The sequence below is a fragment of the Apis cerana genome, linkage group LG10, assembly GCF_029169275.1.
Source record: "Apis cerana isolate GH-2021 linkage group LG10, AcerK_1.0, whole genome shotgun sequence".
NCBI lineage: Eukaryota > Metazoa > Arthropoda > Insecta > Hymenoptera > Apidae > Apis > Apis cerana.
Window position 1 is genome coordinate 8,883,882 of NC_083861.1, and position 17,171 is coordinate 8,901,052.

The 17,171-nt window shown below is 27.5% G+C and overlaps 3 protein-coding genes across 4 annotated transcripts; 1 reads left to right on the forward strand and 2 right to left on the reverse strand.

Annotated features, from left to right (window-relative positions):
* Window positions 1-6: 6 nt before the first annotated feature.
* Window positions 7-11,095, forward strand: LOC107999552 (arylalkylamine N-acetyltransferase 1). 2 transcript variants are annotated; one of them, XM_062080136.1, is made up of 7 exons: window positions 7-174; window positions 765-1,043; window positions 1,716-3,121; window positions 3,192-7,615; window positions 8,317-8,584; window positions 10,042-10,258; window positions 10,449-11,095. In XM_062080136.1, the coding sequence occupies exons 4-7, from the start codon at window positions 7,511-7,513 to the stop codon at window positions 10,645-10,647; spliced, it is 789 nt and encodes a 262-aa protein (XP_061936120.1). In that variant the 5' UTR covers window positions 7-174; window positions 765-1,043; window positions 1,716-3,121; window positions 3,192-7,510; the 3' UTR covers window positions 10,648-11,095. The 2 variants fall into 2 exon arrangements, with proteins under 2 accessions (XP_061936120.1, XP_061936121.1); XM_062080137.1 differs by lacking the exons at window positions 7-174; window positions 765-1,043; window positions 3,192-7,615 and having other exon boundaries at window positions 1,922-2,083.
* Window positions 10,770-12,507, reverse strand: LOC107999485 (dnaJ homolog subfamily C member 4-like). The gene is made up of 4 exons (XM_062080139.1): window positions 12,286-12,507; window positions 12,120-12,210; window positions 11,870-12,024; window positions 10,770-11,784 (listed from the first exon to the last, which is right to left on the reverse strand). The coding sequence occupies exons 1-4, from the start codon at window positions 12,363-12,365 to the stop codon at window positions 11,475-11,477; spliced, it is 636 nt and encodes a 211-aa protein (XP_061936123.1). The 5' UTR covers window positions 12,366-12,507; the 3' UTR covers window positions 10,770-11,474.
* A 345-nt stretch (window positions 12,508-12,852) lies between these two features.
* LOC107999553 (alpha-(1,6)-fucosyltransferase) lies at window positions 12,853-17,051 on the reverse strand. The gene is made up of 6 exons (XM_017059478.3): window positions 16,911-17,051; window positions 16,321-16,514; window positions 15,650-15,936; window positions 15,375-15,548; window positions 14,991-15,291; window positions 12,853-14,924 (listed from the first exon to the last, which is right to left on the reverse strand). Exons 3-6 carry the CDS (start codon window positions 15,883-15,885, stop codon window positions 13,863-13,865), a joined length of 1,773 nt encoding a protein of 590 aa, XP_016914967.1. The 5' UTR covers window positions 15,886-15,936; window positions 16,321-16,514; window positions 16,911-17,051; the 3' UTR covers window positions 12,853-13,862.
* Window positions 17,052-17,171: the final 120 nt, after the last annotated feature.

Consider the following 17,171-nt stretch of genomic DNA (forward strand, 5'->3'; position numbering starts at 1 on the left):
TCTTACTTGTAATCCCATAATAACAAGTATAGTATTTATTTAAAAAAAATAGACACAACTTCTATTTGCACACCTCTTTTAAAGCCACACCTTGGTCATTTTCTATTAAAAAATACTACTCTTTTCAATACGATATTTATGATAATGTCTCAGTCACGTTAATGGAAATTAAATGTGAGTAGATTTTATTTTTATTATTATCATTAAAGTGGTATATTTTTGACATTTTCCGATTTAATTGTTCTTTCATTAAACACAAAGAAAAATCAAAAGAATAAGATAATTTAAGAAGAAAAACATTAATAATACTTTCCCTCTGTTGGTTTATCCATAATACCATCTTATAAAATGTTTTATTAATATTTTGTTAATATCTACAATATTTTCGTGCCAAAGTTGAACTAGTATAAAATTTGGGCTAGTATAAAAGGTAAATGGCATACTTATAGGTTATGCAGAGTATGCAAAAATTAGTAGAATTGTAGTTAACCTTGACATCGTGAATTGTTAGCAAGTGATGGTGATGATTAATGAAGATAATGAATGAGAACTTTCTGATACAATCTATCTCAAGAACGAAATCGTTATCATCGTTCTTATCAATGATTTGAAAAATTTGAAAAGCGATCGTTACATCATCGGTCATTTTTTAAAAATTTTTTTAAAAAAAACATGTATCTATCGAGATATCATGAACGAAAAAACTGATATTACAGGAAAATTACCGACAAGAATTTTAAAGCAATTTTTAACTTAAATTCTAGCGTCTCGATTAAAATTTATCTGGATAATTGATGGCACGATTATTTTAAAAGTATTGGCAAGGAAACCGATGTTTTTTGCAATTAAGAAAAGGATAGTTGACATAAAAGATTCATGAGGCACGGAAAGAAAAAAATATTGTTCGCTGTATTGGAGGATTTGTGTATTGGCAATCATATAGCATTATTCCTCTATAGAATGAAATAAATCAAATGGACGAGGAATGCAATAATATGATAAAAAAAAAACTGGAATATGAAACGCGAAGAAATAAAAAAAAGGTACTTAATTAAAAACAAATTTTATTCTCTTTATTCTGGATAATATAATGTACGTAACGATAGATAACAATTCGTTCCTTTCGATATGCAAGTGTTGCCTTGCTGCGTAATATCAATTATCATTATGTTAACCACGTAGGGTTTGGACGAACTCAATTAAATTACAATTAATCACAATCATTTTAATATTACAATTAGTCTACATTCGTTCGCGTTTTAACCTCAATTTTTCTATCGACGTAAGTAGATATGATTCATAACGAATTCAAATCGATAATTGATTTCATCAATATCCCTAAATAAATAACTGTTTACATTGTAATTGTAAAGCATATTGTAATTATAAGTAATAATGATATATAATTACAAATAACAATTAAGCAACTGTTCGTAATTACGGCAATTAACAAGTGAACTGCTGCTATTAGCAATTCATTATTTTGTTTGTGGTTATACGGTGTTAATCTTAATCACCTTATTTTATCAGACTCATCTTATCTTTTTTCATATTAAAACATATATATATATATGTATATATTATTTATAATGATCAAGGTAATCTGGTCTGGAATGGATAAATGAATCGTTATCACGAGCTACAAGCCGGATCGAGGCATTAAACCATCGTTTATCTCACGATAACGAATATTGGATTAATTAAAATTTCCGCAGGTTTATCTTGCTCGAATATTAGAGGATAGATGGTAAAACGACGGACGATCATATTGGTTAATTTTATTATGCTTAACTGGATGCTGGGAGGTATTGCTGTGATCGGTCGATCCATCGAGTCGAGCATCCCAATTACCAATAGTTCCAGATCTTGCAACTTAATCAAATTCAATGGAAAAATAGAGCTGGGGGCTACCCTTTCTATGGGTTGTTGTCGAAGGGATATTACCGTGCCGGATGGTAATGACCCTCCCTATTGCTCCAACTTTGTTCTCACGTTGGCAGTGCGTAGTTGGCGATAGACTGAAGGGGACGTGTGTGTTCGAAAACGACGAAAAGTCGTCTAGAAAGTTCGAAATTGCTCTCAGGTATGTATAAGAAATCTCTTGTTCGTTCCTCAAATCAAGTTTTTCGATTAAAAAACTATTCTATCGGGGATAGAATAGCTTTATCGGATGTCTGTTTTAAGCGAATGATGATAATAACATAATAACTAACTCGTTGACGAAAATATTCTTTATTTCCATGTATATATTTATACATACTCCTTAATCGTATCTTTCTTTTCCCTTCGATAAATACGAACAAGAGAAATTGGGCGCTGTTGGGAAGAACAGCCAACTCAAACGGTTCATTCGACATTAATTCTGTTACACGTAACGATAAATCGATTTCCTCACGTGTTAAAGTAATAATCCGATCATCAGATTTATTGGATAGACAAAAGGTAGCGGAGTTCAAACACGAATATTTCACTCGTTGTAGGAGCTATACGTACATTTTCCATAAAACGAAAATGCGAAAACGAATCGTTAAATATATCAGTGGCATTGGCAACGTTCTGCTTGATCCTTTGCCTTTTATTTTTGGACGTATTCGCGATATACGTTCGGACAGAAATAGTCGAGAATATTCCATCTGTTGACTTAAAAAAAAAAGAAAAAAAAAAAATTCAATTTCTTATTTAATTGCGCGATAACGTTATCAAATTTTTGTCTATATGATCGCTCAATTGTTAAACAATAATGAAGCAAATAACTCGATAACGGATCGATAATTTTAAACGGCCAGGCACTCACAAGATATATAGAATAAGCGAACAACCTGATCTGTACAAGTTGTTTCGTCCGGCCAGTGTCAGCTGTAATTCGATTATATCGTCTCGCTTTCGGAATAGTGCACGTGCTCCAAATACAAAATATCCTAATAGCACGTCAGGTGCATTTTCATCAATCGGTACAGGTCTCGTATCTATCTGGTCGATGCGAAATTGAAGATTGTCACGTATCGAGGACGTCCAAACCTATAGACACCGATTAGAGGCCAGTAGAGAAGAGAGGATCTAATAGTCGAGCAACCGTACATCAATTTCTTTTTGTTCATTGCGTGTATCCGCACGCGACGTGGTAAGTAGTAAACTCATCCGACATACGCTACTTTTTGATCATTTGTGTCACGTATCGAGGTGTCTTCAAGGTGGCGAGTGTCTTCTTCTCCAAGGGATCGTGGAATACAATGGAACACGAAGCGATTTTTGATTTTCAAGATTCTATTTGTTGACGGTGTGATGCTTATATTTGATTGGATCATCACCGAATGGATATCATTGGGGAAAAAATATCGGGTTTCAAGTTTAAATTTTTTTTGGAAATGAAATCCCTTTAAAATAGTGGGAGACTTTTTAATCTGGAAGATTAGATATACGAACCGTATGATCTAATGCTCGATAATCGTTCGATACAAAGTTTAAATGCTAATTTCGCACACATCTTGTGTGTGCGGACTATATTTTACATTTACACATTGTGTTAGAAGAAACTATTGCGTAGAAAGCAGTTCAACTATATATTCACGGCTACATACTTTATTTACAAAGTATCATTACTAGATATGATCTAAATAGAATATTTATGCAAAAAAAAAGACGGAAAACATTGTTGAAAACACGGTCACTGTTTGAATATTATAACCATTATTTATTTTTTTCTTTCTTTCTTTCTTTGTTTTTCCAGCATTGAATTATACGGATCGAGTAAATCTTATAAATTCGATAGAAGGGCAATATATTTTTTTTTCTTCTTTTGTATTTTGAGCATATTTTATCGATATTTCTTTGGAGAGAAAAGTTATTAATTATTAACTTGGACATGATTCGATAATAGTGAAAAATTATATAAAACGATATAAATTATTTATATAATCTACTATTAATTATGATCTATTAGTTAATCGTTACAGCATTGTAGGTTGAATCAAATGAACCATATCGTATTGCGAAATAAAAAAAAATTGCGAATTGATATTAAACGGTACTAGAGTATTTTCTTAACACATTTTAAATAATTAAATCTTCGCATTCCTATAAATCGTAATAGGATTTAATTGATACATTTAGATATCGATTAATGAATTTATTACACAGAATAAATTACATAGTATACGCTTCGGTGTTTCAAGGATATCAACGATACTCTCATATGTCACTCGCTATATATAATATATGTAGTATATATGCGAGAATCGATTCTCGATGTATATCAGATACTGTTTAATTACGAATTTCTTTACAAGAGAATAAACAAATTTCGAATTCGTGAATATAAAAATTGCGATAATGATTAGTGGATGAATGAATAGTTGAAAAAAAGAGAAAGAAAAAGAAAGACAATGTTCACAATGTAATATGCATCGTAATTTTTTAAATCGAGTGTCTTATTCTCGAGGTAAACTTACGTGTGTACAATTACCGCAATTTTAATGCGAGAGAAGGTATACTTTATTCCGATTGGCTTGCCAGTTACGGATCTGGCACCGCCTCTGCCACTCGTTTGAGAATCGTTTATGTGTACACGTAATCACGTATCGTGATCTTTTAACGGGCTTGCCATTTTAACAAAAATATATCATCGATTAACATAAAAAAATCATTTACAATCGAGTCGATCGAAATTCAAAGGTGGCAACGAATAAGAAGAAATCGTTCTTTCAACTTCTACTCTACTTGTCATTGAAGCTTTTATTTTCATTTCTTTAACTGAAATTTACGCAGCTCGGATTCGATATCCTTCTAATTAATGGTACATTCGATACGCATATTCAATGCGTCGTTTAAGAAATTCACGTTTTGATCGCGCGCACAAAAAAAAAAGAACAGAAAAAATCCGATTAAGAATCATCAATCATGAATAATAATCCTTTACCGGAAACGTAAAGGATGCACGTTGCGATGACAATAATAATATAATCGAAATTAATCAGAATCGAATAACCAATTCTTCCTATTCGATCGCGATTTTTCACTTCTCTAGATTCTTTTTCCTCCGTCTTTTATTCCAATTCGAGATCACGCAATGCAATTTCTCGCAGTTGTTCCAACTTGTCGCACTTGTTATCGTTTAATCTCCGAGTGGAGACGTAATGATTTGTAATAAATTTGCTCGTGGAAACGTAGTGGACGATGAAAAGACGCGATAAGAGAGAAAAAAAAAAAAAAGAAAAGACACGAGAGATGGAAGGTGTCGTGAAAAAAATTGAGCGCAGCGTGATCACGGAGAAGCCGCGTTCACGGTTTAACACCTTCCACCGAATCCGGTTCGAAAGGATTCCTAGAAGAAACGAGCAATTGTTATATTTCATCGACGTATCGTTAGCGATCGCCTCGTTTATCAGATCTCGCGATCAAAGGCTATGGATATCGGTGATTGTGTTTGCTTCGTCGACCGTTGCGGAGAGGCTAACAATGTTCGTTGGAGGTTCTGATCGAAAGATCGCCGGACCAGAGACAGGATGTCTATATAGGAAAGTCTAGGAAAACGTATGAAAAATGGGTCAGGAACTCGAGCTGAATTCGATTTTACAAGAATTCTCAAGGAGTGATAATATCTTTTTTTTTCTTTTTTTTTTCTTCTTTTTTTTTTTTTTTGCCGTTTTTTTAATCCACCTTCGCGTCGAAAGAGGATATAGAACGACACTCGATACCCAGGAACTGAAAGCCGACGTCATTGAATGCCACTTAAGGCACGGTTACGGTTCTCTTCGCTGTCCTTCGCGAGTTTAAATCGACGAGAATTCCGTGACCGGTCCTAGGTGTGTCTTTTCTCTATATTTTAGGCAAATTATTATAATATTTAGATTAATATCAATATTTTAAGACGCATAAATAAATTGCGGGTAAATGGCCTCAGCCTGAACCAGAATCCGGTTCACGTTGGTTTATATTAAATATTTTTTTATATGACGAGGAAATAGGTTGCCAACGCATTCCTCGATTATCTACTTGTATTAGAAAGATTTATTGGTACCTGCCTTTGATATAATACTTTGGTATATAACTGTTGTTCGCCGATAGAATAGAAGAGAACGAAAGGATATAAGGCGCGAATCAACTTTCAGTTTCGAAAGAGGATATATATATATCGGAGTCGAATTACATTCGATATCCAGCCGCGCATTGACACAAACCCCTCACTTTGAATTTAAATAAAACGCGATCCTACTCTTTTCTCGTTCGAATAACACGTCAACTCGAAGTGAGATGTTCGAGATGATTTTTCGAAAATTTTTAACGTTCTTCGTTTCACGAGTTTAATCGTTTTTCAATGTCACTAACGTTTCGTCAATATACGAAGGAAGGAAGTCTATTTAATCGGCAAACATTGACCAATTATTTTCCAATCTTAAGCTATTTTTCTGCCCGACTCTTTACGTACACTGAGCTTAAATTAAGCACTTCGCGCTTCTTGAAATGTCACTCGTTCGACGACGCAAATACTGAAAGATTTTAGAGTGGAAAGAGAATGGTGGTACTCTTCGCGCCTACGAAATTGTTATACTTCCGTGTCACGTTGCAATATTTGCGGTACGAATAATGGGAAAACGTGACAGTTGTAATATTGTACGCGATTTCGTGGAATGGCATGGCAGTTTCGAGGATAAGTTAATTAATACCATTCATTCTTATATCATAACGATATGCATTAGTGTCTATCGCGGTATATCCCTTAGTAATCGGCGCGACTAATAATTTTCCTCTTTTTTTAGATTTCTATTAAACGTCGATCGCGTGTCTCAAGCTGAACGTTATTCTTAAAACAATTTTTCTTTATTCTTTTCTTGTTTCATTTATGTCAAGTCATATTAAGCAACAATAATATGTGTACACACGATGATACGATTGTTGCATACGATGTATATTAGATCTTCTTTCGATACAGCACGATGATAACGTGATAATCAAGAAACTCAAAAGAAGGACTCACGCGATTAATAATTATTAACGGGAAGACATCGCGAAAGATGATCGAATATACGTGTACGAGGTGTTATATAAGGCATCCTTTCCAATTTGAAAAAGATGTACATCGATACCGGTTGCAAAATCTTTACAACCGGAAATATAAAAATATTGATTGCTTCGACGAAAAAAATGCTTCGAATAAGAAGAGGGAATTAAAAACAGGAAATCAGATCGATCGTATTTTCCATTAGATCCTGATGTTTTTTTTTTTATCGTAAACATCCTAAACTGTATTCCCGTTTGTCCCTGAACCTGTAAGAGTGGCTTTTTTCCGTACTGAGCGTATATAAGAACTGACGACGTCCTATCACAAAGCGCAGTATTAGATTACCACCTCGACGTCAACACGAACCTCGTGTTATTGACAAACTTCGCCGGTGCTTTTACATTTAGTGACCAATTAAATGTAAAATCGTGTTCGTTTCGAGACGATTATCACTAAAATTTTGGAGAAACCGGTTTCAAGCGCGTATAAAACAAACATTGAATATTCATCATCATGGAAACCGCGTTGTCTACGAATATGGATAATTCTGCTCTTATCGATGTTGGCAAGAGTCAGACCAACTTCGCAAAAAAAATGCCGAAAATGGTCAAGTACACGGTAAGCCCACGATATTTTTCATTTCGAATTTTGATATTCCAATAAATTTTATTCATACCATGTTTTTTCATTCTATCTTGACATCGTGAATAATTATAATTATAATTCATTGTTGCGATATAAAAATAATTAAGTGTACTGTGAATATAAATACTATGTAATTTTATATATATGTATGAATGATTAAATTATTTAAAAATAATTTCAGAAATTAATTGAATTTAAAAAAAAATTCAAAAATACATCATATATAAAAATAAGTTATTTTCGTTTATACTGTATTTTTTGTACTCATTGTATAAAAAGTGATCAACTATTCAGTCTTGAAATATGTTATTCATTGATAACTGTGATAAAACGTTGCATAAATAAGAACACTTCGTAAATATAACAAACCTCGTTAATTGTTCTGTGTGAAAGCGTTAATTCAATTCCCGTGAACGCGAAAATAACGAATTGTTATTGTCTTGATTGCATTAAGTTACATTTATTTATGTATGCATTGTTGCACCATATTTTGTTATTCAGAATTCGTGCAATCAGATGTGCCACTTTGTTCTAAGCAATGATCCAAATACCAACTAGATTAATCATTTATCTAAATTTTATATATATATAGTGACTTAATAAAACCACGAAGATAAGTTTAAAATAACATATCTGCGTATATTTTGTAATTTTTATTTTCTTGTTTGTTTTAGCTTGCGGATTCAGCGAACGACGAAAGAATTGGTATGGATTATCATATTCAAATAATCACCAAAGATGATAAGCTTAGAATACTTAAATTTCTCAGAAGGTTCTTCTTCAGAGATGAACCGCTTAATCATTCGATTGAGTTAATACCAGAAAGCGAGGATAGCACTTGTCTCGAATTGGAAGAATATTGTAGCATGTCTTCCCTTGAAAATAATCTCAGTCTTATGGCAGTCTCGACGAACGGTGCTATAATAGGTGTTATATTAAATGGTAAGACTTTGATCTATATGTATCAAAGATTAACAAATGTTTTCACTATTCATTGAGCTATTTACGCGAAAGCTGTTGGAATTACGATTGTGTTTACGCAGATGTATATCTGGGTTAACAACACGATCGCATACCAAGAATGTTCTATTTTCAGTGGAAAACAATGATGAGTTAAAAAGTTCTATGAATATAAAATCGTGATGAATCGATCGTGATAAATATTTCTCAAATTTATATATTAAAAAATAAATTTAAGATAATGGAATAAATATTTATAATAGATATTTTAAAATAATAACATTTAAAATATGATATATAAATATAGTACAAAAAATATTTTATTTCGTAATTATATATAGAATATGAACTCTCTCATTGCATGATTTTGATATGTAGTTATGATTTAAAACTATTTCGAATAATAAGATTTAAATTTACTTTATTTATCCTTGACCTATCCTAAATCTAAAATTTATTTCAAATTTTGAAATACGAATGATGAAAATATTTTTGCAAATATTTTTAAAATTAAAATCGAGCGATGCTTATATATACATATACTATCAAAGTTACTCAAGATGTTGATCTTCATAACATGTTTCAAGGAAATTAATGAGATATCTCCTATCATATCCTGTTTGAAAATTAGTATCATTAAGAAACTTTTTATTATTTATTATACGTAGATTATTAAAAATAGAAATTATAGACAATTATAATATTTATAGAAATTATAGTATTTATAAGGAAATAATTTTTATCAAAGCTAAAAATTTTAATATTTAAACTTATATAAAACTTTAATATTAAATATTAAATATTTAATTAAAAATTACTATATATTTTTTCTTGTTGTGTTTATATTTAAATATAAATTAGATTAAATTGATTATAATTTATAATAATAAATATATAAATCACATAAAAAAATTTCAAAAAAAATCGAAGAGAAAAAGACACGCCTATCGTATAAAACGGTACTACATATTTAACGTTACATAAATTGTTGTGAGAATACCGAGTAAGCGTGTAACTATTAATCGTTATCGGTTGTCATAATCGCAGTAATTACATTATTTTATCGATACATCTAGTTAATTACATATTCAAACAAATCAAGTTCAAAAATTCACCTGTCAAGTTAGAATTCTCAATATAGAATTCTTATTTTATCGATATTGAATATTTCTTATCGAAACATTATTAAGATCGAAATATTATAAGAATTTGGAATAATATTAAATATCAAGTATTAAATCAAAATATTTGATTGTGTAATTATTATTATTAATATTTAACTTATTATCATTATATTAAAACAACTTTCTTCTCATTCATATTAAAATATTTATTTAAATTCATATATATATATACGTTTAATTATTATATTAATTAATTCATAAATGTTTATTTTAATGTTTATATAATTATTAATTGATACATTTATTTAAATACAGGAAAGATGGATCCTCCGAAAGATGAAGAACCAGAATATATAACTACATGTGAAAACGCAAAATTCAAAAAAATTCTAAGATTATTAAATTACGTAGATCGAAATGTAAATCGCGATGGAAAATTTCGGGGATTAAATATTTTAGAAATCAGAATAATCTCTGTAGATTCAAACTGGCGCGGTAAAGGGGTTGCCAAAGCGCTTGTAGAAAAAACACTGTAAGTTTTGTTTTCTTCATTAATAAAATATACATGAACGAAGTAAAATGAATCATAATTATATCAATTCATATGTATATGTATGTATACATATGCTTTAATGAAATTGAATGCTTATATTATTGAAGTATTATATATTAAATTGTTATTAATTATATATAAATATCTCATAAAAATATTTTTTTTATAGTGAAATTGGAAAAGAAAAAGGCTTGCATATTTGTCGTGTGGACTGCTCATCCTATTTTTCCGGAAAACTTTGCGCGCGACTTGGTTTTGAACAAATATATGAACTTAATTATGCAGATTATGTAGATGAAGATGGTAATCCTATATTTTCTCCAGCATTTCCACATACAGCAATTGTTACGTACATTAAGAAATTGTGAACATGATAGAAATAGAATCAAGAGTACCTGTTTATAGAGAATTGAAAATGATTTTTAAAAACGCACTTCTACATTTACATTTTATTTTTCTTTTTTGAATTTACGAAAATGTTGTACAGTTATTTTTTTCTAATGTTTCTTTAATTTATTTATTACTTTTGTACAAATTAAAATGTAATACAATTATTACAATACAATAATTTGTTCATGACATTACAATAATGAATCGTGCCAAAATGCTAGCAATAATATTTTAATATATAACGCACGTTAATAAATATAATTGCATTAAACTATAAATGAATATTGCATTATTAGAAATGTAAACATATATATTTAGTTACATATTTTTGCTTTGTTGGATATTTTTAAAATATATATGAATTTGTTATTATTATATGTAATGAATTTATACACGAAAATAAATATAGCATAATTTATATATAAATAATTTGGAATATTTTCGATTTTTTAAATAAAAATTTTGTTCATATAATAAAATATAATAAAATAATAGATATTTAAAATGTAGATTCAAATCAAATTTAGAATCTTATAAAATAAAATAATAGATTTGTTTTATAATATATATATTAATTTCTTTATATATATTATATATATTTTTAAAATTATTTACATTTAAAACTATTCTATCTAAAAAAATAATATTTTCTAATTTGTACACAATTGTAACATATTTTTGCATTGCAAATATATTTCTATAAAAACAAATACAAACATATAATTCTATATTTTATAATTCTATAAAAAATAGCTTTTAGAATTTTACTACAATAAAAAATAAATAAATACATTTGGATCATATATTATGGATCATCTACAGATATATTGTGATTTTTAATCAATTTATTAAGAATTTGTACTTTTTCTTCAAATGTTTTATTTTCAAATATTTTCATATTTTGTTCATGTTCCATTTGAATTTCAGCACTTCTTTGTAATGCTGCACTTTTATTATGATCTGACCATGAAATAACACGAATTATTTGAAAAAATGTTCCTATAATTACAAGAAACATACAAAAGATAGTTGTCTTTTTTTTCTTTTTTTCATAATTTTCTTTCTCATCTGCTGAATAATATACGTTATATGCATGATAATATTGATTATTAGATCTGAAAATATATTTTATATATAATATAAATATAATTATAATAATTTTGTCAAATAATCATTGAAAAGAAATGTTAAAAAATATACCTAGTGTTTTCATGAAAATTGTGTGTATAAATATTATTAAATTTTAAATCAATATCATAAATATGTTTACTTTGTTCATTACTTAAAATATTATATGCTTCATTTAATTTTACAAAATCATCATGATTTCCAGTATTATTATTATCAGGATGCATCTAAAAAAATATTGAAAATATATTAAAATAAACTAAATAATTACTTGCTTTTGTAATATTTTGTAAATATTTATAAGAATAAAAGAATGGCTCACTTGTTTTGATAATTTAATATAGGCATCTCTTATTTCTTTTTGAGTTGCATTTCGAGATATTTGCAATTCTTCGTAATATGTACATTTACATCTTTAATAAATACACTAATAATTAATTCATACAACTTAACTGATATATTTAAATACAATATTTTTAAATTCTAACCTTTGTTGATTATATTTTTTACAGAAAACACGAATTAATATAGGTATTTCAATTTTATATATACGAGAAATTTTGTCCATCTTTTATAATCTCTTCCGCATATAATCGTAAATTTAAAATTAATTTAACATGTCACATATCAACACTATTATGATTTTGTACTAATAATGTAACAAAACTGACATTGTAATGACATATGTTATATATGTATATTAAATTATACCAATCTTAAAATTATATAAAAATTATAACTAGAATTTTATAAATTTTAATTCAAAATTTTTTACATACATTCAAAATAAAAAAACAATTATATAAAAATTATTGTTTTATCTTTTAATTTTTTGTTTATAGTAATAATTAATTTTATCATGTTTTTTTTTAATTAAAATATTTTAAAGATAAAAATATTAAAAAAAAATTAAAATATAAATTTTTAAAACTATAAAATAAATTATGTTATCAATTCATAATGATATATTTTGATATTGAAATTCATATTAAAATCTACAAATATTCACATTTTTTTTTAATCTTAAAATGAAAATAAAAAAAGAAATTACAAAATTCATGAATTAAATATTTATTAAAAACCAAACTCAGATTTTATAATATAATAACAATTCTCATTTGTTTGGTACAGTATAAAATATATTACAATATGTATACAAGAAACATCCTTAATTATATATATAAGATAGGCCTCAAGCCCAGCTCGATGTCTATGCATTTCAGGCTTATCATATGTAATTTATGCAATATTTGTTATGCGTTTTATTTTGTATAAGCTCTAGTATTATCAAAAAATTACATATACGTAATTTGTATTGCATATTTTATGTACAAATTGTACGTTATAATGAACAATAATGCAAGCCCTTATTAAAAAAATGTGAGATTAAATAATAATGTAAACATTTTGTTCATATATTATAAAAATTGATATATTATATAGATTTTATTTAAATATTGGCTTGTCATTATAAATAATACTTCAAGAATCAAGTGCATTGGCACAAATAACTTTTGTCTATATTGCATATCAATTGAATCTATTTTATACCTTTTATATAAATGCATTAGGTAAAAAACATACATTCAGTTTGCTAAAGATTCGCAATTTAATACGTTAATACAGTCACATTCTAATAAAATCTCTTATTAAAATAACGATTAAAATTTTTAACTTCAATCAAAATATATAAAAATTTTTATAATTATATCGCTTTGCATTTTTAATGTTTTTAAATGTTTATGTTATTAGTTTAATTTGTAAGAAGATCGTAAACTTATTCAAAATTTTCTATAATATTTTTTACGAATATTTATATACGGTCTTCTTAAAATTCAACATACACATATGTATGTGCATATAGGCAATAATAGAATAACTCGCTTTTTGTCTCACGATTCATAATAATTTATGAGAATTAAATTTGTCACTTGCTAGTAGTAAAATATATATATACGTGTTATGAAGTTTTTACTGTTTTTAACAATTGAAATATGAAGGCAAGTTATTTCTTTTTCGAGCAATCTGAATGTTTTCAAGATCACTACAAATTTAAAGTATATTTTTATTCATTTTTATTTTCTCTCAAAGGGACGTTTGAATATTTTGGAAAATCTACAGCATCTACTGGATTTTTAACTTTAAAGCTAGGAAATAATCCCGTCATACTAGTTCTAATATTATATCCTTTAGAATAACCATCCCAATGATTTCCAAGAACTTCAATTAAATCTCCTATTTTTAATTCGATTTCACCATCTTTTCTTGGTTTATGATCTAAAATAACTTGATGAGGATGTGAATTTTGACCTCCATAATAGTAAATATCATCCAATGATGCAAAACGATTATAAGCATCCGGATAATACGTTTGCATTAATTCATATGCTACGCGGCATACTTGAGAACTGAATGTACACACTAAATAATCACATTCGGATAAAAGATGTATATCAATAATTATTCCTTGTAAAGAAGAATCTGAATATCGCTTTGCAACTGAAGCTGTTTCTGCTATTTCTGGATCTGCTATTATCTCATAATTAGAATAACGATTTCTCGCTGTTGTAATTACTTTCGGATCATCGCTTGCTAAAAAAACTCTTTTCACTTCTGGTTTCGTTTCAAGTTCATCAAAATATTGATCGACTTTAATCATATATTCATCTATATCGTGATAAGCAGCTTCAGTACCAACTTTATCAGTTCTGCGTACATGAATTCCAACAATAGGTTTTTTGAAACCAAGCCTTTCTTTGGCATCATCTAATGTTTTTTTTACATGTTCTTGAGGTCGCATTAAATATTTCAAAACTTGACCTACCCACCATACTAGAGGATGACCATGAAGTTTCTCTAATCTTGATGCTAAATCAGCTGGTACACTTGGTGGTTGATATCTTGGTTTTGGATAAACATTATCTACAATTGGCAAGGAGATGACTTGTTTAGAAGAATCACCAGGCCAATTAGCATGTGATGCTCCATTTGTAGATACACATGTATCACTAAGTGGTTTAAAAACTGATTCCCAACCATCTTTATGATACCTCCAACCTTTAGATCTAATTATTAAAGTTCTTTCTGTGCCATAAGCAACCAAAAAACAATATGTAATATGATGAATCTAAAATATATAATTAATTTATTCGTAATGTTTTATATATATACCATATATATATATATCATTTACCTGACAACCAAATCCACAACCTTTATTTAAACTGCAAATCAATTTTCTTGCTTTATTACAATCACTAGGATTTTGTAAATATTTGAATCTTCTTTGTACAAGATCGGATAATTCTTTTGCTTCCTTTTTACGCCATTCATCATAACCATCTGCTTTTGTTAATCTATCAATGTCTATTGTAAGAGATTTTTTATGATCCCAAGTATTTTTTAATGTATCTTGTATTCTTTTTTCTCTTTGATCATAATTAAGTTTATCAATACCTTTTCTAAATTTACTTAATTCTGCATTAATATAATACCTATTTAAAACATTGTATTATATATAATATTCTTATTTTTTTTTATATAAAATGATAATATATATTTTAAACATTATATTTACCACATCTCTTGAACATTATTTCTTATTCTTCGTCTTAATTCTTCATATTCAGAAGAAGGAATACCATGCTTTACATTATCTTGATGATCCAATAAATCTTCATAAATAGAAACTTTTTCAAGTTTTTCTTGTATTGAACCTAAATGATCTCCTTGAATAGACTTTGATCTTTCTCTGGAAATTATGTTATCCTGTACAACCAAAAGATCACAATGCTCTTTGTTTTAAACTTCAAATAAATCTGTCTATTTTTATAATTTTTATTATAAACTTACCCTAAAACTATATTTTTTAATGCTTCATTTTGTCTTTTAAGAATTTCAAAATCATTAACCATTTGGGCTAAACGTTGAGCATTTTCTTTATTCGTAGGACTTTCATTATTAGATGATAAATTATTAGTTTTAAAGATATGTGATACTGATATTATTAATATCAAAAGCCATGTAGCTAATAATGCTAATCCTACTTTTCCTAACCAACCAGGTCTTCCTGACCAAAATGTTGCCATTTTATATTGTAATAATAGAATTATGATATTTAATCAATTGCATTACGTCATCTATAAATATAAAATTATCATTCCTTTAATGAAAAATTTTATGATATAGCAATTGTTATATAACAAAAATAAAATATTTATATTGTAATATAATATTCTGTAATATATAAAATATTTACTTAAACTCTTTTATTAAGCAATTAAATATAATAAATAAAATATATAAAAAATAGATATTATAAATATAACTTCATAACAATGCAAATTATTTTTAATAAAGTTACTTTAATAAAAAATTATGTACATATAATTATAACATACAATAAATTGAAGTTAAACAAGAAATGAAATAATATAGTATAAAAAATATTATATAAAGTTAAAAATTAATATTAACGTAATAAAATAAATAATATTAACGAATTAAATAAAAATCAATCTTACCGAATGCTTTCACATCTTTATAAAAATATTTGAAACATGGAATAAGAAACATTTGTCATTATCAAAGTAATCATAGGAACAAATTTTTTAGATCAAATTTGCTTTCATATACGGCTACAGTCATTAAACACTGTTTCATATGGCAAGCTTCAGTAGTATGAGTTATAATCTATATATATTATGAGGAGTTTGCACTGAAATAGAATCAAGAATTTTAACCAATAGCTAGATTTTACAATATTAGAATATATATATTAGAATATAATTCTCATGAATAAAATTAATATTATAGTTATTTTCTCATTTAATAAATTATTTTTATAAAATAATAGAATAATACAAAATTTACTGTTAATAATATTTTATATATATTTTCACATTATTTTCAAAAGATAATTGTATTGTGATTTAAAAAATTAATGATATAAAATATTTGAAAAATTATGACAAAATATTACAAATGTAAATAACTTAGTAATGAAATAAGTTTAAAATGAGAATGTTATGTTAGATGGCGGTAAAAATGATACGTTTAATTTTAGTATGAAACACTGCAATCTATTTATTTCATGCATAATTTTATAGTTAACCTAAAATCTTGACATTTTAAGTACGGCATTGTGTAAATGTGAATGGACGATTAACGCCAAACAAAGTCCACAAACTTTTGTTTAAATGTTATTTTAAAGTTATTAACAAATTGATTATTAAGGTGAAAGCAAAAATTAAATCAAAAAGTAACGGGTAGGAAAAGCATAAAATTGACAGAAATAACGTATTGGGTTATATCGTGTCGCAGTATTTCTAAACGCGGGTTGGTTCTTTATCCTCCCCTCCCCTCCTATCTTCTG